This window comes from Leptonychotes weddellii, chromosome 5 (genome assembly GCF_054177405.1).
Source record: "Leptonychotes weddellii isolate Sample4059 chromosome 5, ASM5417740v2, whole genome shotgun sequence".
Classification (NCBI taxonomy): Eukaryota; Metazoa; Chordata; class Mammalia; order Carnivora; family Phocidae; genus Leptonychotes; species Leptonychotes weddellii.
Window position 1 is genome coordinate 32,310,016 of NC_138373.1, and position 27,400 is coordinate 32,337,415.

General features: G+C 50.7%; 1 protein-coding gene across 6 annotated transcripts in view; it reads right to left on the minus strand.

Moving 5' to 3' along the window:
• MGRN1 (mahogunin ring finger 1) overlaps window positions 1-26,117 on the minus strand; it is a 57,099-nt gene extending 30,982 nt beyond the window's left edge. For 5 of the 6 annotated variants that reach the window (XM_081820122.1, XM_081820126.1, XM_081820128.1 and 2 more), the window contains exons 1-4: window positions 25,886-26,116; window positions 4,676-4,794; window positions 3,095-3,183; window positions 2,313-2,459 (exon numbers count right to left, since the gene is read on the minus strand). In XM_081820122.1, coding sequence (XP_081676248.1) covers window positions 2,313-2,459; window positions 3,095-3,183; window positions 4,676-4,794; window positions 25,886-25,973 — 443 coding nt within the window. In that variant the 5' untranslated portion in view covers window positions 25,974-26,116. Of the gene's footprint in view, window positions 1-2,312; window positions 2,460-3,094; window positions 3,184-4,675; window positions 4,795-25,885 lie in introns of all 6 variants that reach the window. The other variant, XM_081820125.1, reaches the window with a different exon arrangement.
• Window positions 26,118-27,400: the final 1,283 nt, after the last annotated feature.

Consider the following 27,400-nt stretch of genomic DNA (forward strand, 5'->3'; position numbering starts at 1 on the left):
GGCTTTTGGGACCGAGCGGTAATTGGACATGCAAGACCCACACTTCCTTTCTCTTCCTGCAAATGCAAGCCCTCCTGTGGCGGGGCAGGGCGCTCAGCCTGCCACCAACTTCGGCGGCCTCATTCTGCTCACCACCAGCTCTGCCTGGGGCCTGCCTGGTCACAAGTCCTCCAGAGCCCACACCTGCCCAGTAACTGCCTTTCCAGATCTAGCTACACCTTTCCATTTGGCTTTTATGGTATGTTTACTGTGCTGAACAAACATGTACTCAGTGGGCGGCGTCCCCCACAACCCCCACGCCCGAATGCACGGGCGTCTGCTCTTCCATATTCCAGCGGCAGTCCACCCACACCTGCTCTCGCTACTGCCAGGTCCCGAAGCTGTCCCCTAGCCGACACACAGAGCTGAGTGCTCTGCAAACACCGCACGGCCTTCACTGCGGGGTGAACACCAGACGGTCTCCAACATCTTGCTACTGCACACAACGCTTCCAGGACCTGCTTCTACATCCATCTGAGCCACATACACAAGCACATTCCCAAAAAAGGAACAGCTGGGTCAAAGGGGACTCACATTTTCAATTCTGATCAACTCTGGCTTCTCCCTATTCAGGAATCCAACACACCACCCTGAAAAAGCTTCCTCCACCCACCCCACACCTGCCATTCCTGGGGCCTCTCTCAGTCTCTTAGACAAAAGACACTCTGGAGAGCCTGAGAGACTGGGCGGGGCGGGGGAGAGGGTTGTTCTTGTACGCACAAAGAGAGAGGGCCCCTCCGCCAACCAGAGGCCAGAGGCCCTTCCTTCCCTGTGAGAACCCAGGCCTCGGCCCGTGGTAAAGACACAGGCTAGGACTCTGCTGCCATGCAAACCTGAGATTTTCTCTGGGACCTCAGATCTGCCCCCTTTCTCTCCTGTCAGGAAGTAGGGAGGGAATCAGGGAATGCAAACAGAATTTCCAGGCTAAGGTAAAGGTCCCTGGGCACAGGCTTCCGGAGCCTTCCTGCTTCTCTTTGTTCCGGTGACTTTTGTGCTCACACCACTCAACTCCAGCAAACTCGGAAGAGAAGCAGGGCTCCCAGCCACTCCGGCCAGGTCTCAGGAAGGGGACAGAGCAGCGTTTTTCTCCCCCCAGAGGAGTCTCCCAGGGGTCCAAGACAAAGGCTCCAGGGGCTATGCCCTTGGCTCATGCGCCCACTGTCCTTCTGGGGGCAGCAGACTCTCTTCTCAAGCATATGGAACCTCTTACCAGCCCAAGTGTGACACAGACAAAAGCTGGGGGAGTGTGGGGTGGGTGGGCCGCTCACCCGCACCTGCCGGCCTACCCCTGTCCCTTGCCCCTCTCTGTGGCAGCCCTCAGACCCCTCCCCACTAGCCAGGACCCCTCCACTGTGGCAGCCAAACTAGCAGAAAACAGAGAACACAGAAGCTTCACCCCAACCGATGTGGCACTGTGGCCCTCCCACACGTGTCCTCCCACCTCCTGGTCAGGAGCCAGAGCAAGTGAACATGGCCGAGGACAAAGGCCAGGCAGGCAGGGTCACAAGGAAAGAGCCAACAGGGCACCGGGAGGGCCCGGGAGGGACCTGAATGGCCACATCAGTGCCTCAGGGCACTGTGCTTACCTCTGGGGGGCAGGCCCCCAGATACTCCTGGATCTTCTCATTCTTGGCTTACGGTAAGAACACATTTGTAAACGGCTGTGTCATTGAAAAAACAAAAGTAATCCAATGTTTGGGTCAGCGTGAAGCCTCAAAGAAGAAAGTACAGGAAAAGGAACCTTGTCCTCTTGTTGCTGCCAGGGCGGGTGCGAGTGGGGGGTGGGTGGGAACATGGGGGGGATGGTAAGGGCAGCCCCTCAGGGGCCCAGGCCCCCAGCCCACTGAGCCCCACAGAGGACAAAGCGTTCACTCCCTGAAGGGGGTGCTCGCCACAAAGCCCCACCTCTGAGTTTTCTCCAATAGCAGCGGCAAGATCCTTATACCAAACACGAGGGGGCCACTCCAGCCACCCCCACCCCCAGCTCAGGAAACTGAGGCACAAGCCGGTCCTAGGCCAGGAGCTGTTTGGCAGGTACAGGGCAGGGCCAGCACCTGAAGCCTGAGCTCCAATCCCAGATCCAATCGAGCCCTCAGATGGCTTTCCCCAACAGGACACAAGCAGGTGCATTTTCCCTGGTCTGTCCGAATCTGCTGCTGAAGTTGCAGATTTCAAACTTTTGGGGCCAGCAGGACCCTTACTGCAAATAAAACCTCTAGAACCTCAAACACACAACACGGACCACAGAGGCCCCCCCAGGCCCAGAGACTCACACCGCAGTCCCATTCAGGAACTCCTCCACCGCCTGGCAGTAGATGGTGATGGCCACCCGGGCGTCGGCATCAAAGGTGAACTCCAGGCTGTAGAGGACACGGGGCTTCTCACTGTCCTCGGAGGGGCTGTCTGTACCATCTTTGTACCTGCCCGGGAGGCAGAGGAACAGGCAGCAGGTCAAGGGTCCTGCCTGTAAGCGCCCCCACCCTGCACGGCACGCGCATCCCACCCCACCCTCCGGCTGGGGTCCTCTGAGGTGGCTGCCTAGAAATGTCACCCACTCCCTGGTGGATAATAAGGCCCAACACTGCAGAGCTGTCCTTCCCTCGCCTCCTGCCCACAGAAAGGGAGGAGTCCTCCTGGTTTAGAGACAGCCCCAGACGCCTCAAGCCATCCAGGTTTAAAGCAGTTTCTCGGCCTGCTCATGCTGGACACTGGATCATTCCTGGCTGGGGGCTGTCCTGTGCACTGCAGGGTGTTGAGCAGCATCCCTGGTCTCTGCCCACCGTGGGCCCGCAGCACCCAATCCCCCAGCTGTGACAACAGACACAGGCCAGGGTCCCTGGGGGCACAGCTGCCGGTTGAGAAGCCCTGGTTTAAAGACCAGAGTTTCATAAGCAGAGCCCTGCTGGCCTCCTCTCCCTCTGCACCCACACCCCAGGAGCAACTCTGGGGCTCGAGACCTGCCCGCGACCTTCTGGCTCCACGCCTGAGGTTAGCAGAGCCCGGGGTCGCTCGCCACTGCCCCTCTGCCAGAGAGCAGGGTGGGGCGGAGCCTTACCTCACAAGCCGCAGGGAGTCCTTTCGGATGTTCACCAGGCTCCTCAGTGTCTTCACTGGCTCATGGGGGGCGGGGGTGACGTAAGGAAACTAGGAGGGAAAAACCCAAAGCAGTGCCCGGTGACTCCCTAAGGTGCGGCCGGGGCAGAACACAGGGATGATCGAAGCAACAGTCACAAGTCTGTACTCCCTGGCCCTTGTGCAGGCAGCGCAGCCAGTGAGCAGGGGAGCAGGGCCCAGGCCACCCTGGAGGATTCTGGCCACACGGATCTCACCACGGTCCTCCAATTCCACGAGGACCCTCAGCAAGCATAACCTGGCCCGAGGGACCCTGGGGGCGGTGAAGGCTGGGGTTCTCAGGCCATGTGCCCACAGGTGGGACCTGATGCCCACTGCTGCCCCGAATAAAATGGGATTTCCACAAAAGGACGATGCTCAGTAAACATTTTGGAGGGGACCAGCACACAGACACACACACATGCATGCTGGACACTGGAGTCATCTGGACAGTTCTGGCCTGTGATAGCACACCGGAGCTTTATTAGATGATGTCACTGGGGAAACAGAGGAGAGGGCACACAGGATCTCTCTGCATCACTTCTCACCATTGCAGGTGAGTCTACGATGCTTTCAAAGTTTAAAAAATAACAGATTTATGGAGGTCTGTAAGAGCCAGGCCCTGCATGTGAGCTGAGGCTTCAAAGATGGAAGTGAGGTTGCTTTCTTGTTCTCATGGACTCAGGAGGCTGGGGGAGATTCAGCACCACCCAAAAGTCCCAGTGGTCCCATGGGTGGCAGAGGATGGCCCACCAGGCCCTAGCTCCTTGCCTCCCATCCACTAAAGGATCAAGATTTCATATCAACCAGCTGCTCTGTTGTAAAACAGCCTAAAGACTCCTGGTCCAGAGGACACCCCACCTCCTGTCAGGCCCAGGAACACCCCAGGGACTCAGCAGCCTTAGGAAACAGAATTCAATGTCTCCTGAAAGAGAGGGCCTCCTGCCTGGCCCCTCACCCACACTGGGGACCATCATTTCAAAGTACAAAACCCAATCCCCTGCTCAGCATCCCCTCCCCACTGGCCCTCACTCATCCTTCTCCCTCTCTCTTTAGTTTCCATTTGTGAAATGTTCTCTTCTTCATTGTTAGCACCCCCTGCGGTGAATGGGGTGGGATCTGTCCTCCACCCCCAACCCGTGGAAAAGTCCTAGGCACAGAGCAGGTGCCAAATGAGTGTTGAATAAACGGACAACAGTGTATAAGCATGTACTTCTCTGGTGACTAGTGAAAGCGAACTTGTGGTAGTCCCACAGCCTGGATGCACTGATGCACTGGGCTCAGCAACAGCCGTCCTGTCTCCAGTGACCAACGTGCAGCCATCCAGGCTCTCAGGGGGCAGCACCAGGACATGCCCCCGCACACACACACACACACACACACACACACGTCCCGCCAGCAGCTCTGTCCGTCTGGGGGGACTCAGTGCCCGCTTGTCCTCGAAGCTGGTTGTGGACAGCGGAGGGGAGGCACCTCACCACTGCCACCCACATGCCTAGCCTGGGCGAGACCCACCTGGACCCACCTGGACTGGGCGATTGCCCAGGAAATTCAGATCCATGTTTTCTCCAAAGAGGTAACCTTCAGGGTGGGGGGTGTCAAATTTCTCACCTCCCATGAAAAAGTGCGAAGCAAAGTAGTTTCCTGGTTAAAAAAGAAACACAGTTGTGGATAAGGAGGCTTGACACAGCCCAGGGTAAGCGTGGGATGGCCAAGAGGCTCAGCCCTGAGAGCAGCTCCATTTGGAAAGAAGCCTCACAGGCGGTCCCTCCCATTCAAGGCTGTAGCCTGGGCCTCAGCCCTTCAACCGTGTCAACCCCTGCACCCCGACACCCTTCCTGCTCCCAGACCTCCCTTCCCTGCTCAGGGGCGCGTCCTGTCCTCTGCTCCACTATCCTTTCCCTCTGTGGCAGCCCGAGTTGTGTCCTCCTTAAGGATACGTCTCAGTTCCTGCCCTACACCCGTGTGTGTGACCTTAGTTGGAAACAGGGTCTTTACAGATGAAATCAAGAGGAAGTCAGGCTGAAGTAACAAAAGTGGTAAAAATATGTATATTGGTAAAACTCAATCAACTGACTCACAAAATAAAAGGATGTAAAGTACAACACCATACACCTAAAATGTGGGGACGAGAGGAATAGAAGAATGGGTTCAAACTTAAGTGACCATCAACTTAATACAAACTGCTATATGCAGAGGATGTTACATACAAACCTAGTGGTAACCACAAATCACACACTAGTAATAGATAAGCAAAAAATAAAGAGAGGAATCCAAGTTCATCATTAAAGAAAGCCAACTAGGGGCTCCTGGGTGGCTCAGTCGTTAAGCGTCTGCCTTCGGCTCAGGTCATGATGCCAGGGTCCTGGGATCGAGCCCCCAATCGGGCTCCCTGCTCCACGGGAAGCCTGCTTCTCCCTCTCTCACTCTCCCTGCTTGTGTTCCTGCTCTCACTATCTCTCTGTCAAATAAATAAATAAAATCTTAAAAAAAAAAAAGAGGAGCGCCTGGGTGGCTCAGTCATTAAGTGACTGCCTTCAGCTTAGGTCATGATCCTGGGCTCCTGGGATCGAGCCCTCCATCGGGCTCCCTGCTCCGCAGGAAGCCTGCTTCTCCCTCTCCCACTCACCCTGCTTGTGTTCCCTCTCTCGCTGTGTCTCTCTCTGTCAAATAAATAAATAAAATCTTTAAAAAAAAAAAAAAAAGAAAACCAACTAATCATGAGAGAAGAGAGCGGGAGAAGAGAGGAATGGAGAAAAACCACAAAAACAACCATAAAACAAGTAACAAAATGGCAATACATACATACCCACCAATAATTACTTTGAACGTAAATGGACTAAACACTCCAATCAAAAGACAAAGGGTGATGGCATGGATAAGAAAACAAGACCAATCTATAGGCTGCCTGCAAGAGACTCATTTGAGACATAAAGACATGCAGACTGAAAGTGAAGGGGTAGAGAAGCATTCATCATGCAAATAGTGTGAAAAGAAAGCTGGGGTAGCAATACTTACATGGGACAAAATAGACTTTCAAACAAAGACTGTAGAAAGAGATAAAGGACACTACATCACCCAACATGGGCGCACCCAAAGACACAAGTTAAGAGCAACTATAAAGGAAGTAATTGATAGTAATTAACCCACTTACATCAATGGACAGATCGTCCAAACAGAAAATCAACAAGGAAACAGCGGCTTTGAATGACACACTGGACCAGATGGCTCTGACAGATATATTCAGAACATTCCATCCTAAAACAGTAGAATACACATTCTTTTCAAGTGCACATGGAACATTCTCTAGAATAGAGCACATGTTGGGCCACAAAACAAGTCTCGACAAAGTCAAAAAGATCAAAGTCATTCCATGCAGCTTTTCTGATGACAACACTATGAAACTAGGAATCAACAAGAAAAAAATCTGGGGATAGCACAAATACATGCTACTCAACAATGAATGAGTCAACCAAGATATCAAAGAGGAAATAAAAAAATATACGGAAACAAATGAAAATGAAAACACAGTGGTCCAAAATCTCTGAGATGCACCAAAAGCGGTCCTAAAGGGGTTAGTTTATAGCAATATAGGCCTACCTCAAGAAGCAAGAAAAATCTCAAATAAGTAACCTAACCTCACACCTAAGGGAGCAAGAAAAAGAACAAATAAAACCCCAAACCAACAGAACAAAGGAAGTAATAAAGATTAGAGCAGAAACAAACGTAATAGAAACTAAACAAATAATAGAACAGATCAATGAGACCAGGAGCTTGTTCTCTGAAATGATGGACAAAATCGACAAACCTTTAGCCAGACTCATAAAAAATAAAGAGAAGAACTCAAATAAACAAAATCAGAAATGAAAGAAGAGAAATAACAACCAATACCAAAAAATATGAAGGTTCAAAGAGAATATTTTTTTTTTAAAGATTTTATTTATTTATTTGACAGAGAGAAAGACACAGCGAGAAAGGGAACACAAGCAGGGGGAGTGGGAGAGAGAGAAGCAGGCTTCCCGCTGAGCAGGGAGCCCAATGCGGGGCTTGATCCCAGCATCCTGGGATCATGACCTGAGCCGAAGGCAGGCGCTCAACGACTGAGCCACCCAGGTGCCCCGACAAGAGAATATTTTTAAAAATTATATGCCAACAAATTGGACAACCTGGAAGAAATGGATAAATTCCTAGAAACATACAATGTCCCAAAACTGAATCAGGAAGAAACAGAAAATTTGAACAGACCAATTACCAGCAATGAAATGAATCAGTCATCAAAAAACTCCCAATAAACAAAAGTCCAGGACCAGATGGTTTCACAGGTGAATTCTACTAAACATTTAAAAAGGGTTAACGCCTATTCTTCTCAAACTATTAAAAAAAAAAATAGAAGAGGAGCACCTGGGTGGCTCAGTCAGTTAAGTGTCTGTCTTTGGCCCAGGGTCCTGGAATCGAATCCCTACATTAGGCTCCTTGTCAGCAGGGGCCTGCTTCTCCCTCTCCCTCTGCCTCCTCCCCACCGCTCGTGTTCTCTCTCTCTCAAATAAACAAAATCTTTAAAAAATAAAAATACATAAATAGAAGAGGAAGGAAAGCTTCCAAATTCATTCAATGAAGCCAGCATTGCCCTGATACCAAAATCAGATAAAGACGGCACAAAAAAAAGAGAACTACAGGTCAATATCTCTGATGAACGTAGATGCAAAAATCCTCAGCAAACCAAATCCAACAACATTAAAAAAAAGTCATTCACCATGATCAAGTGGAATTTATCCCTGGGATGCAAAGGTGGTTCAATATTTGCAAATCAATCAATGGGATATATCACATCAAAAAAAAGAAAGGATAAAAACCATATGATCACCTTAGTAAGAGGCAGAAAAAGCATTTGACAAAGTACAACATACATTCATGATAAAAACCCTCAACAAAGTGAGTTTATTAAGAGGGAACATACCTCAACATAATAAAGGCCATATATGAAAAACCAAAGCTAACATCATCCTCAATGGGGAAAAACTGAGAGTTTTCACCTAAGAAGAGGATCAGACAAAGACGTCCACTCCCACCACTGTTATTCAACAGAGTACTGAAGTCCTAGCCACAGCAATCAGACAAGAGAAAGGAATAAAAGGCAGCCAAATCAGTAAGGAAGTAAAACTTCCACTATTTGCAGATGACATGACACTATACATAAAAACCCTAAAAACTCCACCAAAAAGCTACTAGAACTGATAAATGAATCCAGTAAGGCTGCAGGATACAAAAATCAATGTACAGAAATCCACTGCATTTCTATACACTAAGAATGAAGCAACAGAAAGAGAAATTAAAAAAAAAATCCCATTTACAATTGCACCAAAAATAATAAAATACCTAGGAATAAACTTAACCAAGGAGGTGAAAGGCCTGCACTCTGCAAACTGTAAAACACTGATGAAAGAAACTGAAGATGTCACAAATGGAAAAATATTCCATGCTCATGGATTGGGAGAACAAATATTGTTAAAATGTCCATACTATGCAAAGCAATCTGCAGATTTAATGCAATTCCCATCAAAATACCAACAGCATTTTTCACAGGACTAGAACAAAGAAGCCTAAAATTGGTACGGAACCATAGAGATCCCAAATAGCCAGAACAATTCTGAAAAAGAAAAACAAAGCAGAAAGTATCACACTTCCAGATTTGAAGATATACTACAAAACTGTAGTAATCAAAGTGGTCTGGTACTGGCATAAAAATAGACGCGAAGATCAATGGAAGAGAACAGAAAGCCCAGAAACAAATCCACAATTATATGGTCAACTAATCTTTGGCAAAAGAGGCAAGAATATGCCATGGAAAAGGGACAGTCTCTTCAACAAATGGTACTGGGAAAACTGGACAACTAGATGCAAAAGAATGAAGCTGGACCACTTTCTTACACCATACACAAAAATAAACTCAAAATGGATTAAGGCCTAAATGTGAGACCCAAAACCATAAAAATCCTAGAAGAGAACACAGGCAGTAATTTCTCTGACATCGGCGGTAGCAACATTTTTCTAGGTATGTCTCCTGAGGCAAGAGAACAAAAGCAAAAATAAACTGGTGGGACTACACCAAAATAAAAAGCTTCTGCACAGCAAAGGAAATAATCAACAAAACTCAATGACAAACTAACGAATGGGAAAAGACATTTGTAAATGACATATCTGATAAAGGGCTAATAATATCCAGAACATATAAAGAACTTACACAACTCAACACCAAACAAAACCAAATAATCCAATTTAAAAATAGGCAGAAAACATGAGCAGATGTTTCTCCAAAGAAGACATTCAGATGGCCAACAGACACAAGAAAAATGCTCAACATCACTCATCATCAAGGAAATGTAAATCAAAACTACAATGAGCTCTCACCTCACACCTATCAGAATGGCTAAAATCAACAGCACAAGAAACAACAGGTGTTGGGGCGGCTGGGTGGCTCAGTTGGTTAAGCATCTGCCTTCGGCTCAGGTCATGATCCCAGGGTCCTGGGATTGAGCCCCACATCAGGCTCCCCGCTCAGCGGGAAGCCTGCTTCTCCCTCTCCCACTCCCCCTGCTTATGTTCCCTCTCTCGCTGTGTCTCTCTCTGTCAAATATATAAATAAAATCTTAAAAAAACATAACAGGTGTTGACGAGGATGTGGAGAAAAAGGAACCCTCGTGCACTGTTGACGGGAATGCAAACTGGTGCAGCCACTGTGGAAAACAGTATGGAACGTTCCTCAAAAAGTTAAAAATTGAACTACCCTACGATTCAGTAATTGCAGTACTGGGTCTTTACCCAAAGAATACAAGAACACTCATTCAAAGGGATACACGCACCCCAATGTTTACAGCAGCATTATCTACAAGAGTCAAATTATGGAAGCAGCCCAAGTGTCCATCGACTGATGAACGGACAAAGATGTGGTATATATATGTATGTGTGTACATAAATGTACATGCACGCACACACACACTACGGAATATTACTCAGCCATAAAAAATGAAATCTTGCATTTGCAACAACACGGGTGGACCTAGAATATTATGCTAAGCAAAATAAGTCAGTCAGAGAGAGACAAATACCGTATGAGTTCATTCATGTGTGGATTTAAGAAACAAAACAAACGAACAAAGGAAAAAAAAGAGAGACAAATCAAGAAACAGAGTCTCTAACTACAGAGAATAAGCTGATGTTTACCAGAGGGGCGGGGGTGGTGGGATGGGTTAAACAGGTGATGGGGACTAAGAAGCGCACTTGTCACAAAGAGCACGGGGTCATGTATGGAAGTGCTGAGTCACTATATTGTACACCTGAAACTAATATAACACTGCATGTTAACTAACTGTAACTAAAATTAAAAAAAAAAAAAGAAGAAAAGGCGGTCAGCCTAGACTGGGGGACACTAAATTCAGTGACCGATGTCTTCATACGAGAAAGAGGGAGATCTGGACACAGAGGCCCACACACAGGGAAGAAGGCAGGGTGACTTGGCTACAAGGGAAGGAGCATGTGCAGCCACCAGCAGCTGGGAGGCAGGAAGGACATCCCCCTAGAGCCCTTGGAGGGAACCAACCTTTGTTGACACCTTGCCTTGGGACACCCAGCCTCCAGAACTGTGAGAATAAACTCTGTTGTCTGAAGGCACTCACCCTGTGGTGCTTTGTTACAGAGGCCACGGGACACTAACACGGTTTCCCACGGCCCTAGACTAAGTCAGTCCCCCCATCCCACACCTCAGCTCTGAGTACATTTTCACCTCAGCACTGACCACAGTTGAAAACTGTGTGGAGGGGCACCTGGGTGGCTCAGTCGTTAAGCGTCTGCCTTCGGCTCAGGTCATGATCTCAGGGTCCCGGGATCGAGCCCCGCATCGGGCTCCCTGCTCGGCGGAAGCCTGCTTCTCCCTCTCCCACTCCCCCTGCTTGTATTCCCTCTCTCGCTGTCTTTCTCTCTTTCAAATAAATAAAATAAAATCTTAAAAAAAAAAACTGTGTGGACCTGAGTATCTGACACCCCCCACCATGAGAAATGAGGGAAGCTCTAAGCAGTTCCCCATTATGTCCCTGGCACACTTAGGCACTAAATTCACATTTTTCGTAAAAATCAATGGATAAAGGGTCAGCTTCAAAGAAGAGAGCTCACAGCTTTGCTGGGGAAACATGAGAGTATCTATCGCCTCTCCCAAGATTCCTGATCTGACGCTCACCCTCTGTCCCCCATTTCTCTCTGGCACAGAGAACCCAGAGAAAAGCCCAGGCGGCCACAGGGCCCTGTGAATTTTGTGGACACCCAGGCCATGTATCCCGCAGGCACGGCAGGCACATCTGAGCACCTGAGCCCATGTGGGTCCTTCCTGGAGCCCCCGGAGGGAATCCTGAGCCCTTCAAACTCCGGGGCATGCCCGGCCTGGAGGTGTGTGTCCTTCCTGAGAACCGCAGCCCTGGTTACGCGCACACAGCCCTGGCTGCCCAGGCAAACAGGCCCGGAACCAGGGGTCCAGCCTGGGGGCTCTCGCCTGCAGGGAACATAACCAGGGAACACTGGGCAAGGGCATAACCCCACCCAGCACACATGTGGCCAGGACCCAGACAGAGCCAACTGCAGTGAGAGAAAAAGAGTCAAGTGGTGACTAAATAAACATAACACTCCTGATTTTATGCAACACCAAGTAGCGGCTAAAGAGAGTCAAACACTTGGGATACGCACATGGGAAGACGATCACGGAGTATTTGTTATTAAAAAAACAAGCTGAGGGTGTTCCCGGATCCCATTTGAGAGGTAACTGCACACAGATGCACATAACACAAATTGTAAGTTCACACAGAATGGTCAGGAAGGACACAAGCAAAAAGCTGCTGAGAAGTCAGTCGGGACTGGAGGCAGCAGAGACAAGAGTGCAGACATTCTCACACCTCCCGTCTCGCCAGGTAACGACATGCACAAGCAGACAGGGGCAGTCACTAGATGGGACCACATGTCAGTTAAAAGGAATGAGCCAGGTCTCCACGTATCAGCATGGAGCAGATACACAACAAACACGACTCAAACACAGAGCAGTGGGAGACCGCATCATGCTGAAAGCAGCCCTGTGGCCGACGTGAAGAGGCAACACAGGACGGCAGCACGGGGGCCGCGACGGGGCTGCTCGAGAGAGAGATGCAACATGAAAATGGGAAGCGTGGATTCTGAAAGGAGGGTGTTCGCTTTCAATTTCTTTGCTTTCCCAGGTTTCTCAAATGCTCATTTTTTTTTTAAAGATTTTATTTATTTGACGGAGAGACACAGCAAGAGAGGGAACACAAGCAAGGGGAGGGGGAGTGGGAGTGGGAGAAGCAGGCCTCCCGCCGAGCAGGGAGCCCGATGTGGGGCCCGATCCCAGGACCCTGGGATCATGACCCGAGCAGAAGTCAGGCGCTTAACGACTGAGCCACCCAGGCGCCCCTCAAATGCTCACGTTAAAGGAAGAACATGTGCAACAGAGGACCAGGGAGGGGTGTGTGCTCATGTGTGTATGCGTGAGCGTGTGATGCACGCAGCTGCAGGTATGCACTGTGCACATGTGTCTGGGTGTGTGCTCGTGTGTACACGTGGGCGTCTGTATGCGTACACTTAGTTTAGGACCAAGAGGACCAGGCGGAACTCTGAAGAGGAGAGAGGGAAAAGGGCAAGGAAACACCATGAAAGGGCAGGAACAAAAGGCAGACAGACCGGAAGATGGAAGGAGAGAAACCACCATCACCACTGGACTCTTCCTCCATGCCCCCCAGATACAGAACCCATCGAAGGGGCAGAGATGCCACCGCTATTCTCCACGTGGGGCGACGAGCTCAGAGGTGGTTCCCAGCCCCGCGTCTCAACCCCCTGCTGGGCCTCCCCTCCCGCGACGGGGACAGCAGCCAGGGGTGCTGTGGTGTCATGGTGTCATCTCGGGGCAGACTACAAAGGGCTGCTGTTCGCACACAATGAATGAGCCACATGGGAAGGCCTTCCCGATCAGATCGGCTGGAAACCCCTCTAAGGCCACACTCAGAAGCCTGCCAGAGGCCACGATTTTGGCCACAATTTGGCCCTGGCTACGCGGCACCGACATGCTTGAGGGCCGCACGACCTCCAAGGAACTCAGCCAGTTCACCTCCTCTGTAGCGGGGGGTATTCAGACTCCGTCCTCCTTACGGGCATCCCAGTGACCTGGAGAACCCACAAGTGGCCAGCCACCAAAATAAAGACCAAGGGAGGGGACCTCCCCTGGAGGCCTCCCCGCGCTCCCACACATGGCTCGGTTTTCTGATGTGGATGGACATGCGTGATCATCATCTTTTACAGACAAGGAAAATCAGAACCATGGGCTCCAGTCAGAGGCTGCTTCAGTGACGGCCGGGCTTCTGGGGTTCTTCTGTCTATTCTGCTTTCAAATGTCTGGCAGTATACATAGTGGACCACGATCATCACTTCCAACCCCCAAACAGAAACACTCTCAATCATATAAGTGAACTAACCCTGCTAAGGGGCCAGGCACCAGGACAAGCTCTCCAAAGCCCAGAATGATCCACACCCAAATCCCCAGAATCCCCCAGGAGGCAGGGCGAGGAATGGGGAGAGTATAAGTGGGAGCTCAAAGCTCTCCCAGAAGACACCTGCTCTCCCCTTAGCTACATACTCACAAATCCCAAGTTTCATCGAGACCAAAGTCTGGGACCCTACCACAGATCGAATGTTCATGTTTCCTCCAAATTCACATGTTGAACCTCACCCCCAATGTGGTGGTACTGGAAGCTGGGGCCTTCCGGCAGCGACCAGGTCATGAGGAGGTGCTCTGAGGGCTGGAATCAGCGCCCTCTCAGGAGCTCCCTCCTTGCACTGCAGATGCTCCCGACCAGCGATATGATGCCATCCCCAGCAACACACATCCCCACGCCTCGACCGCAGGGACAGCCACCACCCACCGCCCTGCAACTAGTGACTGCCCTGTGCTCCCACCTCACCCCGCACCACCTTCCTGGCCTGTCTCCCAGGATTCCGGAGCTTCCTCCATTCCCTGTGACCCAGGGGATGCTCCCACCCTGCCACTCAGTAGCAAGGCCTCCTACGGCCTCCCAGCAAGCCATCTGCCCACTCGATAGCACACCCTCCGCCCCCCACTGTCTTCAAGGTTTTTCTTCCTGTGCTGGTTGGTTCACACTCCAGGCAGGGGTCACAAGTTTGTCCACTATCCTGTACCCCAGCAACCACCACCCTGGCCTGCACACAGGAGCCTGATAAAAACCGGCTGAATGAACAGAGGTGAAGCATGGATGACAGCTTACTACTATTTGACAGTCGAGGAAATGGGAGGCACAGAGAGGTCACGTGACCTGCTCAAGCCCCAGCACCAGCCAGAGGTGGCGTCCTCACTGACCCTAGAGCTGCACACTCAACTACACCAACCCCCTGTATGTTCTACCCACACCCCCCAGCAATTCTCCAATTCCCAGTGCACACTGACTGGGTGGCCTACAAATTCAGCTCAATCCTGACACTACCCACCCAGAGACAGCATCAGATCCCACAGATTAAGGGCTCAGCCCCATACCACTGCCATCTCCCTTCAGATGCCAATCCCCAATCCAGTTGGTCACCTGTCAACTGGCTATAAACTGGACATTCCCATGATCCCCAATTAATTTGCTAGAGCAACTCACAAAACTCAGGGTAACAGTTCACTTACTAGATCTCCAGTTTATTATAAAAGGATAGGACTCGGGCGCCTGGGTGGCTCAGTCGTTAAGCGTCTGCCTTCAGCTTAGGTCATGATCCCAGGGTCCTGGGATCGAGTCCCACATTGGGCTCCCTGCTCGGCAGGAAGCCTGCTTCTCCCTCTCCCACTCCCCCTGCTTGTGTTCCTGCTCTCGCTGTCTCTCTGTCAAATAAATAAAATCTTTAAAAAAAAAAAAGGATAGGACTCAGGAAGAGCCAGACAGAGAGGCCCAGGACAAGACATGTGGGAAGGGTGCAGATGCTTCCAAACTCTCTCTGAGTGCTATACCCTCCTGGCCTCTCGCTGTGTTCACTAACCCAGAAGCAGTTTGAACCCAGGCCTTTTGGGTTTGCATGGAGGTATTGTTACATAGGCACGGTTGATTAAATCGCTGTCTGCTGGTGACCCTTTCAATCTCCAGCCTCTGATCACAAGGTTGGGTCCAAAGGCAGCCAGGACCCACCCTTAGGTGCTTTCCAAAATCTCCTCATTAACATAAATTCAGGTGTGGTGGAAAGGGGCCCGGTTACGAGTATCAAGACTCTGATTTCACTTCTATCACTCATTGCTTAGGAAATTCCAAGAGTTTTAGGAACTCTGTGACAGTAACAGGTAAAAACCGAAGATTTATTTATTTGCATTTTTTTTAAAGATTTTATTTATTTATTTGGCAGAGACAGCGAGAGAGGGAACACAAGCCGGGGGAGTGGGAGAGGGAGAAGCAGGCTTCCCGCGGAGCAGGGAGCCTGATGCGGGGCTCGATGCCAGGACCCTGGGATCATGACCTGAGCCAAAGGCAGACGCTTAACGAATGAGCCACCCAGGCGCCCCCAAGATATTTATTTCTTAGTATAAATCACAATGTCCCTGCCAAGTAAGCCATGACGTGACTAAAGGCTCTGCCCCCAACCCCCCCACCCCCACCCCGGCCCGCTAAGACACACAAGACCCGCTCAGCAGCCCCAGTAGGAGGTAGGGGAAGAGCTGAGCAGGCCTGTGCAATGGCTGGGGACAGTTCATGAACTCCACAGGCCGAAAATTCTTCTCATTCTGTACCAGGACAGCTGTTCCCAGTTACCAGTTTCCCGAATCTGCTGCCACTAAGCTCTGGCTGGGCCGGACCAATGGGATAAGAACATCACAGTCCCCAAAGAGTGATCTCAGGAAAGGAAAGCATCTTCAGGCTTGTGAAACTCCTGGCTAGGTGGGAGGCCCCACAGGCTGGAAGCAGGTTCCCAGAGAGAGAAAAGACTGACCCTAAGGGGGTCACCCACCTCTAATCACCCTGCTCCCTGATTCCCCCTGGGCCAAGGTCCTGCGTGTACACAGAACAGTGCTTCTCCACGCAGCCTAGGTGACCTAGGGCAGCCTAAGCTCTGTGGGCCTCAGTGTCCCCATCTGCAACATGGAGGCCTCAGTGAATAACACTGACAAGGACCTCTCAGGCTGCCCTATGATGCGTGGACATGGTAACGCAAAGGAGCCTTGCACAGGTGAAAAGATTCTGGTTCACTGAGTTCCAGAGTAAGTGGCTGCAGCCACCTTTTTTTGGGAGGAGGGGTCCTTCCCTTTTCTGGAAATAGCCTCCACCACCCAGTTTGGTGGTAGGCCCCAGCTGCCAGCAGACCATGCAGCTCCCACCCCCTAGACACTGCTGGCTGGCCAAGGTGGACACCTGACTGTGCTGGACCAACACGTGGATTCTCTCTCCTGCGGAACTGAACCAGAGACCAAAGGACTTGGTCCTTGAGGGCCCCAGATGGGTGGCAGTCAGCTTTGGACAAATCGCAGCAGAAGGATGCTGAGACCAGAGGGGACGAGAGGCTTTTGTGTTCAGTTGGCTTCCACTTATTGGCTTCCCACCCTTGGGTTCCAGAGACCCACCCCCCACCAGCTTTCCGGTACATTCTACCTCCTGCCTAAGCTAGTCTGCATAAATGCCATAGCGGCAGCCAATTTCCAAAGAATTAAAAATGTAATAAAAAGCACTTAGGAAAGAACTCCTGCAAATCAGTGAGAAAGGAGACAATCCAGTATGAAAAACATGCAAACGATTTCAACAGACACCTCACAAAAAGAGGAAGAGAAATGAATGGTAATTTCCATATGAAAAGGTGCCCAACCTCACCAGCCATCACGGAAAAGTAAATTAAAACTCCAAGAGCTTTCCTTGGCTAAAGTTAGACCACAACCACACACAGCTGACACTCCCCAGTGTGGGTGAGAATGCACAGCAGTCAGCACCCTGCTCCGCCCATGGGAGTGTGAATGGGCTCAACAGTTCCAAAAACCTGTCTGCAAAACCTGCTGGAGCCAAACCCGCGCCTGCGGGCCTCAGCACCCACTGCCAGGTGCGACCGTGACCCAGAGAGGGTACTGGGGGTGGGAGAGGTCAAAAGTCGCTAACACCAAGAGTGCTGGCTGCCCGGGGCTGGGAGCGGGGAGCCAGGGTGTAAAGGGCACACGGGGGAAAGAGTCGTAGAGAAATGACGGTGGATCGGTGCATGGCTGCACAACAAGGTGAAGGTACTTAATGTCACTGAACTGCACACTTGAAATGGTTAGAATGGTCATAGTTACGTGTATTTTACCACAATCAGGAAAAACACGGACCGCAGGAAACCTGACTCCTGGGCACCAGAGCAGGCACGGGAGGCTCCATGGCAGCATTTTCCGTAGGGGCCCAAACTGGAAATGCGCCCAACGCCCCTGCACGTGAACGGATGAAGACACAGAGGCCTCAACAGGCACAGGGATGTAACACAGCAGAGACCAAATCGACTACTGCCCCCACGAACAGCGTTAGGGCCTATCATCACTGAGTGTGGAGCAAAGAGCAGCCAGTTATTTATATCAAATTCAGAAACACGCAAAATCACCTCTAGTGGAGTCGGAAGGGGTTTCCCAGGGAGGAAGGAGGCAGAGATTGGGAAGGGGCACCAAGGGGCTTGGGGGGCTGCTACTGTTGTATTCCTTCAATACGTTCACTGTGTGATCATTCATCAAGCTTATGCTTTGCACATTCTCTAAACACCTGTTACGCTTTAATGTTAAACATATATACAGTCCCTGACTTACAATGGTTCAACATACAAGTTTTAGACTTTACAATGGTGCAAAAGCGACAGGCATTCATTCAAACCCATACTTCAAATTGTGAATGTGGATCTTTTCCCGGGCTAATGATCTGTGGTGGGATCGGTGGGATCTTCTCTTGGGTTGCTGGGCAGTAGCAGGAGCCCCAGCTCCCAGTCAGCAATGCAGCCACAGGGTCTACAACTCATACTCACCGCCCTTCCGCACCCAACCATTCTGTGTTTCACTTTCAGTACAGTATTCAATAAATTACATGGGTATCGAACACTATTATAAAATAGGCTTTGTGTTAGACGATTTTGCCTACCTGTAGGCTAACGTAGGTGTTCTGAGCACATTTAAGGTAGGCAAAGCTAAGTTACAATGTTCAGTAGGGGGGCACCTGGGTGGCTCAGTCAGTTAAGTGGCTGCTTTCCGCTCAGGCCATGATCCCAGGGTCCTGGGATCAAGCCCCTCACCGGGCTCCCTGCTTGGTGGGGAGCCTGCTTCTCCCTCTCCCTCTGCTGCTCCCCCTGCTTGTGCTCTCTCACTCTGTCAAATAAATAAAATCTTAAAAAAAAAATGTTCATTAAGTTAGGTGTATTCAATGTATTTTCGACTTCCAGTCTTTTCAGCTTACGATGGGTTTATGGGCACACAGTCCCATCAAGATCTGAGGAAGATCTGTGTATGTGTGTATACACACACACATTTCTTAAGCCATGAACCAAACACAATTCCTTCTTTTGATTCCCCCTAGAGGAACCCAGGGAGTCTGGTCACTCGGGGATATCATCTGGGGCAGGAGGTGTGGATGACAGAAAGCTGCAGTTATCAGAACGGTGGACGCCAGGACCACCTGGTGGGGGCCAGTACAGCAGTCTGCCCGCCCTGCGGGTGCTGAGCACCCAGGACCAAGTGGGAGGGCCTGAATCAGTATCAGGCAGGAGGAAAAGACAGAGGAAATCCTTCAGACACAGAGGTGGAGAGATGTTCCATCAGTCACTCCTCAAGCCTTGTGCCTCCTCACCTGGCTCTATCACTAAGCAAGCTGAGGAGGGATTTCGGGTTAGACAGCACAGGACCCTCTCCCACGAGGTTCCAGACCATGTGCTTTTCTGCACATGGCAGAGGGCGTAGGCCTCACTCCTCCTCCCTCTCACTCCCACCCTGGTGGGATGGCCACCCCCTGCGGCACAGGCCGGGGCTAAGCCCAGATCCCCCATCTCTGAGGAGCTGGGCAGACGCAGGGGCAGCTGGTGGAAGTAAACAACTGTACGGTTATTGACGGAGGCCGCATCAGGCGCTGCATGGGGCACAGAGTGCCTGTGACACCATCTGCCCTTTTATGGGACACCATTTTATGGAATAACACAGAATAGTGAGGCTGCATGACAACATAACCACACAGGAAATGGAACATGGCCCCATGCAAATGTCTGGTCTGGGCCGCACTGGGTTTGGGAGGAGAAGTAGACGGCAGTGGTCACTGCCTGCCGGGATCATCCAGGAAGTACAGGACATCCTCCAGGAAACTTCTGGGCCTGCTGAAAAACAAAGGTTGGGCAGAGCAGGGCGTGGTCTCACCCTGCCAGCTCCCGTGGACTCTCAGAGTCAGATCTGGAAAGAGGCCTGGGGCACCAGAGGTTCACCCCAGTGAGTCAGGGAAATGGGGCCAGAGAGCAAGCTCCTGGCTCAAGGCCATAGACCAGGGCCAGACTCGGGCCTCAGGACTCGGAATCTAGTGCTCCTCCCACCGCACCTCTACTGGCTGGGGGTGGGGGGCAGAGGACTGCTCCTGGGTTCAATCTCCTGTGCTAAACTAATTCTCAACTTTCCATGTCTGTGGATGGGTGTGTTGTAAACACAATAAAGGTCACCCCAACTGTGAGGAAGAAGACACACACATGCGCACACAGACCCATAAGCACCCACACCCTCTTTACCCCAGGTGGCTGGGCCCTGGGAGCCATGGCAGGCTGTGGAATGGCAGCAGCCACCTCCCCGGGCAGGGGTAAAAGGCCCACTGGCTCTGCGACCAGACCAGCACAAGCTCGGGCTTTCCTCACCGGGAGCGCCAGGCCCTATGGGCCTGTGGAGTTGGCCCATGCACGGTAAAGTCCAACAAAGCCCAGGGCAGGAAGGCTGGCAGGAGCTGGCTGACAGCCAGGTTATTTTCAAGTCAACAAAAGGTGACAGTTTCTCAACGATCCCCAGAGAAACTATGAAAGGTCCCCAGAGTCGCTGTGCCCCGACACACGCCCGGAACTGAGTAAACGATACAAGACCTCAGAAACAAGCACACCGAGCTCCCAGCCCCACGGGCAAACAACACTCCAACGGGGAGACCCACCAAATCTCAGCTCCCCACGGCCCCAGGGCCCGGGCACCGATGACAGGCTTCTAAACCCCAGCGACCCCAGGCTGCTTCTTCCCGGAAGCAGGGGCTCAGATGCCCACCCACCACGGCCCATTTAACAGGCTTCTTGCTGCTTTTGTTTTTACCCGAAGTATTAACAACTGAAGCTCAGAAAATACAGTTTATTTACGCAGCTATTCCAATGATAAAACCCAAACCCAGTTAACAAGAGCAGAAGCACAGAACTAGTTCTCATCTGTGAACGGCACAGGGGACATGGGGAAGCTGAACGGGAATCCAGTGGAGCCGCACCACGCTGGTGATGACGGTGCAGGTCTCTGAGCAGGAAGGTGAACCGCCCGGGTGCAAGAGCCCCCTTCTCCCCACCCTCCATCCTACTGCCACGGGGCTCAGCACAAGCTCACTCCCTTGGACAGGGATGGCCCAGAGACCCAGAATGCCCCCGGTGATAGAGAATGTCCTCTCTCATCTGCAACACCAGCCTCGGCTCTCTCCTTCAGATGCCAAAGAAATCAGTCAGCAAGGCCCTACTCTGCAAAGGGTAAACCCCAACACAAGTGCTCACGAGATGTTCCTAGACTGCCGGCAACACCAAAGTACACACCAAAAGTCTTGCACGCACCTTGGGCGGCTCCATCACATGGCAGGAGACCCAGGAGTCGTGAGACCCTGCCCGACACACCAAGGGATAAGATGCAGCCCAGTCTGAGCAGCCCATACACTAGGGAGATGGGGTTGGTTTCCTTCGGGGCCTGTTGCACAAGCATTTGTTAAGCGCCTACTGCACACCAGGCTCAGATACTGAGTGACAAAAGGCTCAGTCTGATTTCTAGTTCCTCCACCAGAGGACAAAAGTTTGGTGTCACAAGGATAAGGCAAGGCTCCAATAAGATAAAGGAGGTGAAAACATTCAGAAAGCACACGTACATACACAAGGTTTAGGTCTGGGGCGTATCTCCCCTCCACTCCGTCCCCTGCCTGGGTTGGTAGGTCACATGTCTGATTGCCTCCCCTTCCGACACTTCTCCTGGGTCATGACCCGGTCCCAGCACGACCTTCCTCAAACACCAGCACAGGGCAGACAGCATCACTCTGAGACACACAATTAACAGTAATAACCTCAGTAGGAGGTCTGACTGTGGCAGCAGCTGCCCACAGCCAGGTACTCCGCGTGAGCATCTGTTACGCTCCGGGCCCTCTCCTGCATGTCTGCACCTTCTCTGTACGGGCTCAGCCATGGTGTCCTCGCTCCTGCTCTGACCCTCTGCTGAAAACAGGCCAGCTGTGTGATCAGGGCAACGGAGTACAGAAATAAACCCTCACCGTTTATGGTGAACTGATTTTTTACAAAGGTGCAGAGGCAGCTGGATGGGACAAGAATAGTCTTCTCAACAAATGATAATGAAATAATTAAATATCCATATGCAAAAAAAAGACCTCATAGTTTTACCTGGAACTACACATGAAAACATTACCTCAATATGGATCACAGTGCTTGCTTCGGCAGCACATATGAAAATTGGAACCAAATGGACCACAGACCCAAATGCATGAGCTGAAACTGTAAAACTTCTGAGGAAAAAACATAGAAAATCTTTGTTACCTTGGCCTAGGCAAAGATCTCCTAGATATAACTCCAAAAACATTAACCACTAAAAAAAACTGATAAATTGAACTTAACCAAAATTTAAAAACCTTTGATCCTCAAAAGACACCATTAAGAAAAATGAAGACAGGGCGCCTGGGTGGCTCAGTTGGTTGGGCGACTGCCTTCGGCTCAGGTCATGATCCTGGAGTCCCGGGATCGAGTCCCGGGATCAAGTCCCGCATCGGGCTCCCTGCTCGGCGGGGAGTCTGCTTCTCCCTCTGACCCTCCTCCCTCTCATGCTCTCTGTCTCTCCTTCTCTCTCTTGCAAATAAATAAAATCTTTAAAAAAAAAAAAAAAAAGAAAAATGAAGACAAGTCACAGATTAGGAAAAAATATTACCAAATCACAGAGCTGATAAAGGAATTGTATCATTGTACCCAGAATAAGGAACTGTTACAACTCAGTAAGAAGACAAACAATCCAATCTTTAAAAAATGCACAAAAGAGAAAAACAGATGTCTGGCACATGTGCTCATGCTGCAGGCTCTCTCCTCTCTCCCTCTCTCTCTCTCTGTCTCTCTCACACACACACATACAGTATACAAATGGCTAATAAGCACGTGAAAAGGTGTTCCACATCAATCAGGGAAATGCAAATCAAAACCACAATGAGATACTACCTCACACCCACAAGGATAGTTATAATGAAAAAGGCAGACAAAGGAGCACCTGGCTGACTCAGTAAGTACAGCACACGGCTCTTGATCTCAGGGTTGTGAGTTCAAGCCCCATATTGGGCGTAGAGCCTATTAAAAAAAAAAAAAGGGTAGACAATAATAAGTGTTGGCAAGGATGTGGAGCACTGGAACCCTCACACACTGCTGATGGGAATGTAAAATGAAACAGACACTATGCAAACAGTCTGGCAGTTCATCAAAAGGTCAAGCATAGAGTCACCATCTGACCCAGCAATTCCTCTCCTAGGTGTATACTAAAGAGAATTGAAAAGAGCCACACAAACGTTCAGTGTTCATAGCAACATTATTCATTATAGCCAAAAAGTGGAAACAACCCAAATGTTAACTGGTAAATAAATAAAATGTATGGTATCTGTACAATAAGGTACAGACATCTATTACAACATGGATGAATTTCAAAGAAATTGTTCCAAGTACAAGAAGCCAGACACAAGAGAGACTACATGTTGAATGATTCCTTTTATATGAAGTGTCCAGAGAGGGCACATTTTTAAAGACAGAAAGCAGGTCAGAGTAATGGGGTGGGGGTCAGGTGGGGGCACAGACTGACTGCAAATAGGCACAAGGAAACTTTGGAGGGTGCTGGAAATGTCTAAAACCTGACTGTGGTGATGGCTGCATAGTTCTATACATTTACTGAAAGTCAACAAATCATATGTTTACAATGGATGCGTTGTATGGCACACAATTTATATCTCAATAAAGCCACTTAAAAAGTAAAATGAATAAGTAAATACAATGAAAACAAAGCAAATGTTATTAAATTTGAACTAGGAACCTTTGCAGTACATGCTGAAAGTTCCACAAGCAAAAGAAAGATCTTAAAAGTTCTCAACATCAAAAAAAAGGTGTAGAGATGAGGGTGTTAACTCACCCTATATTGTGGTGATCATCTTCCCATGTGTACACATATCAAATCATTAGGGTATACATATTAAACTTGCACAACATTATATGTCAATTACGTCTCACTAAAACTGAAAGGGATTTGACAGTATTACATATGTGTTAAAAAATATTAACATCCAATCATTTTTCTCTCCTTGATATTATCAATAAAATTAACAGAGACCTGAAAAGATAACTTTCTCATCAAGTGTTTGAAGGTCCATGGGGCCATCCCTTAAAAATCATCTGGAACTCCCCTGGGGTCCCCAGTCCACCCCTGGGGAAACATAGGAAAGTACTGCTAAGGTCATTTCTCAGACTGACCCTCCTCCCTGAGCAAGGCAGCCCGAGAGACAAGGAAGGTGAGGGGACAGCTTTCAGACCGGACAGGTCCAGGAGAGCACTGCTGTGGTGCTCTAAGGTAGCCTATGACATTCATCTTGGGTGACAGACCCAATCGATTAGTTGTGGCTGACCAGGGTGTTTATTAATGGATTCTGAAACCAAGTCCAGGCTTGGTGACAAAGAGTGTCCTGAATGATTAGCAAGGTCTACCACACAGAATCTGAAAGTGGTGTTATAAAGGCCTTGTATTTGTGGTTTCGTCTAAACACCCATGTGAAGGGACATCAAGTGTGTCCTAGTCCCAGGTTATACAGGAAATGCCACATAAAACTTTGATATCTCTGCCATGCCACTGCTAGCAGCTATTAGGGTCTGAATTGGCCACCTAATTTCCTTTTTAAGCCATTACAGCAATTAATATTTTATGAAGACTTTCGGTGCCAGGCACTATTCTGAGCACTGTTCAAGGATCAACGCATTGTACAGATGAGGAAACTGTGACCCAGGGGGCAGAGCAACTTGCCTAGAGTCACTCAGCCAAAGACAGGCTGGAAGAACATCAGAGATGGAAGAGAATGAATTCAAACAACTGCTTCAATCAGATCTGGGGATGTCAGCCCACTGGCCTCCAAGTGTCCCCACACCAGGCTGGGCTGCCCTGCACTTGTGCCTGGGACACAAGCAGGCAACAGTGCGTTCTGCCCACTCTGACTGTTCCAAAAACTGTGCTCGTCTCCACCCCTCTATTTTCCCAGACACTCTCCCTCTTGGGCTTCCAAAATCAGGGCAAAGCAGTTCTCAAATTTAAGTGGACATCAGACTCACTTGAGAAATGGGTTTAAATGCAGCTTCCTAGGCCCCAGCAGGTCTGAGGCAGGGCCTGGAAAATACATGTTTAACAAGCTTCCCACTAGTGGCAGTGGGTGGTCCTGGACTACACTGGAAGGAAACCTGGCCTGGTGGGTGTCCCAAGGCCAATTGTGAGGTCTAGGAGACCACCATATCAAATCAGATTCTTCAGAAGCCAGGATCAGGAGACCCAACCTCAAAGTCCCCCTCATGTCCAAATTCTCTGTCCTTTTTCTTCTTTTCTTTCCATGGCAAATGACCCCCATGAGGAGATGGAGAGAGAGGAACCCAAGCTAAAGTTCTGGATCAGGCCACACTCTTTAGGGCCAGCAAAACAGTGGGAACAAGTCGACTGGGAGTCGGATTTGTGGTCCTGCTCCCAGAGGCACTTCCATCCAGTTCTGAGACCTTGGAAAAGTCACTTCCTCGCTGGTGTCTCAGGTCTCCCTGCCACAAAAAAAGAGACCAGAGAACCAGGTAGGTCCCCTCCAACCAGTCTCCTGTTCTCCAGCAAGGACCCCATTGATCATAATCTCCTTGGGCCCAGCGTCACTGCCCCTATCCACCCACCATTCACAGGCACCAGGAGGTCACCAGAGAGCTCAGCTTCTGTCCAGATGGCGTGGCGAGTGTTCAGGACCATTGGCCGGGTCGTCACACTAAGCCACCAAAGAAAACCAAAACTGGCGATGGTGTGATGTCAATCCCTTTGACAATGACCACTTTGTAAGCACAAGCGAAGCGCCGGGCACCGTGCTGACCCCTCGCCAGCGTCGGGGCACGAACCTCACCCCCGCCCTGCGGTTTCCTACTCAGTCTCCCCTGTGTGCGGACGAGGGAGCTGAGGCGTGCGCGGGCGAAATGACTGACCCAAGGTCACCCCGCCGGGACGGGGCAGGCAGCCCGGGGCCCCACCCACGGTCTGAGTGGAGGTCGCGCGGAGCCCCAGGCCGGGAGACGCAGGGAGGGCCAGGGGCCTAGCAGAGCCCACCGCACCCTCTGCGGGGCGCACCGCGCGGGCGCGCCCTGCCCACCCCGCGTTCCGGCCCAGGCCTCGCCCTGCTGCGCGCCCGGGGCCGCGCCTGCCGCTCACCGGACTTCGGCGGGTAGCGATAGGCCGAGTTCGCCTGGATGTCGATGTCCTCCACGCCCGCGATGCGGCGGCTCAGGATGGAGCCCATGGTGCGCGGCAAGCCGAGCCGGGCCGGGGCCGGGACGCGGGCGGCGGCGGCGTCCTCACGCGGACATGGCCCGGACCAGGCCACACGGACACTCGCCCACAGCCGCGGGCTCCTCGGCCTCCAAGGCCCAACCCCCAGCTCGGCCGGGGTCCCGACGCCACGGCGGCCCTCCGCCCCCCGGGCACGAGGCACCTCGGGAAATGCAGTCCCCTCGCCGCCGACGGCGACGGGCTGCGACGCAGGAAGCCCACCAAAGAACTACACTTCCCAAGATGCCCTTCGCCGCGGCCCAGTGAAAACGCTGACCAGGACTCCGGGACAAACCAAATGGACCTGAATCCAGAGGGGAGGAACCATCACCCACACCACAAACTGACTTTTCCTCTGCATTGCAAACACGTCACTAACATCCTAACTCTTTAGTCTCCTGATAATCTGTTCATATATAGATTCTTATAGGAACCCAGCCCCTTCCATTTACCCCCTCTCTAAAATATCTCCCTGAGCCACGATGGTTCTCCCCACTTCCCAGGGTCGATCTCCTGCCCCGTCCAGAAGAGGGCACACCTTTATCTGCCACCCGGCAATAGCTGGGATGGAACCCAAGCCGACCAGGAGTTGGGGTTCACAGGAGAAGCTAAGCGCTTCTTTTAGCCTTTTCCAGAACTCAAGGCTTCTCTTTGGCTCCACGTCCAGAACAATTACTTTGAAGACATAATTTTACAGCCCCACAGACCTCTCCCCATTTTACATATAGAGAAACTGAGGCACAAGGGATGGCTGCATATGAGGTGCTGAAGGCACGTTTAAAAAATTGGTCAGGATTAAAGGCTTGCAGGTTGCAATGTACTTTCCTGGCTTTTGATTCACATAAAATTCTGTAAGTAGGCCAAGTGGAAATTGTTTTCACCTACTCTTCAGTTGAGAAACTGGGGTTCCAAGAAGAAAGTGGCTTCCCAAGGCAAGCCTGCTCTACCAGGAAAGCAGCTGGGGAGGGCGCAGCTGGCAAACGGTCTCAAATGGTAAATGCACCACATTCCACATTAAAACGAGTCCTGCCCCTCAGGAGGCCAGAGTCCAGAACACAACCTTCTATTGTCAGGGAACCTGGGAAGCCAAAATTAATAAGAGGTGAAAGATTTATGTGCTTATGAGTAGAGTCTAGGTCTTGGAGGGGCCTGATTAAATCTCAGCTTTACAATCAAGATCCCCATTTACTGAGCACCTACTATGTGCCAGACATCGTGTTAAGACATAGTCTCTTTTTTTTTTTTTTTTAAGATTTTATTTATTTGACAGAGAGAGACACAGCGAGAGAGGGAACACAAGCAGGGGGAGTGGGAGAGGGAGAAGCAGGCTTCCCGCGGAGCAGGGAGCCCGATGTGGGGCTCGATCCCTGGACCCTGGGACCATGACCTGAGCCGAAG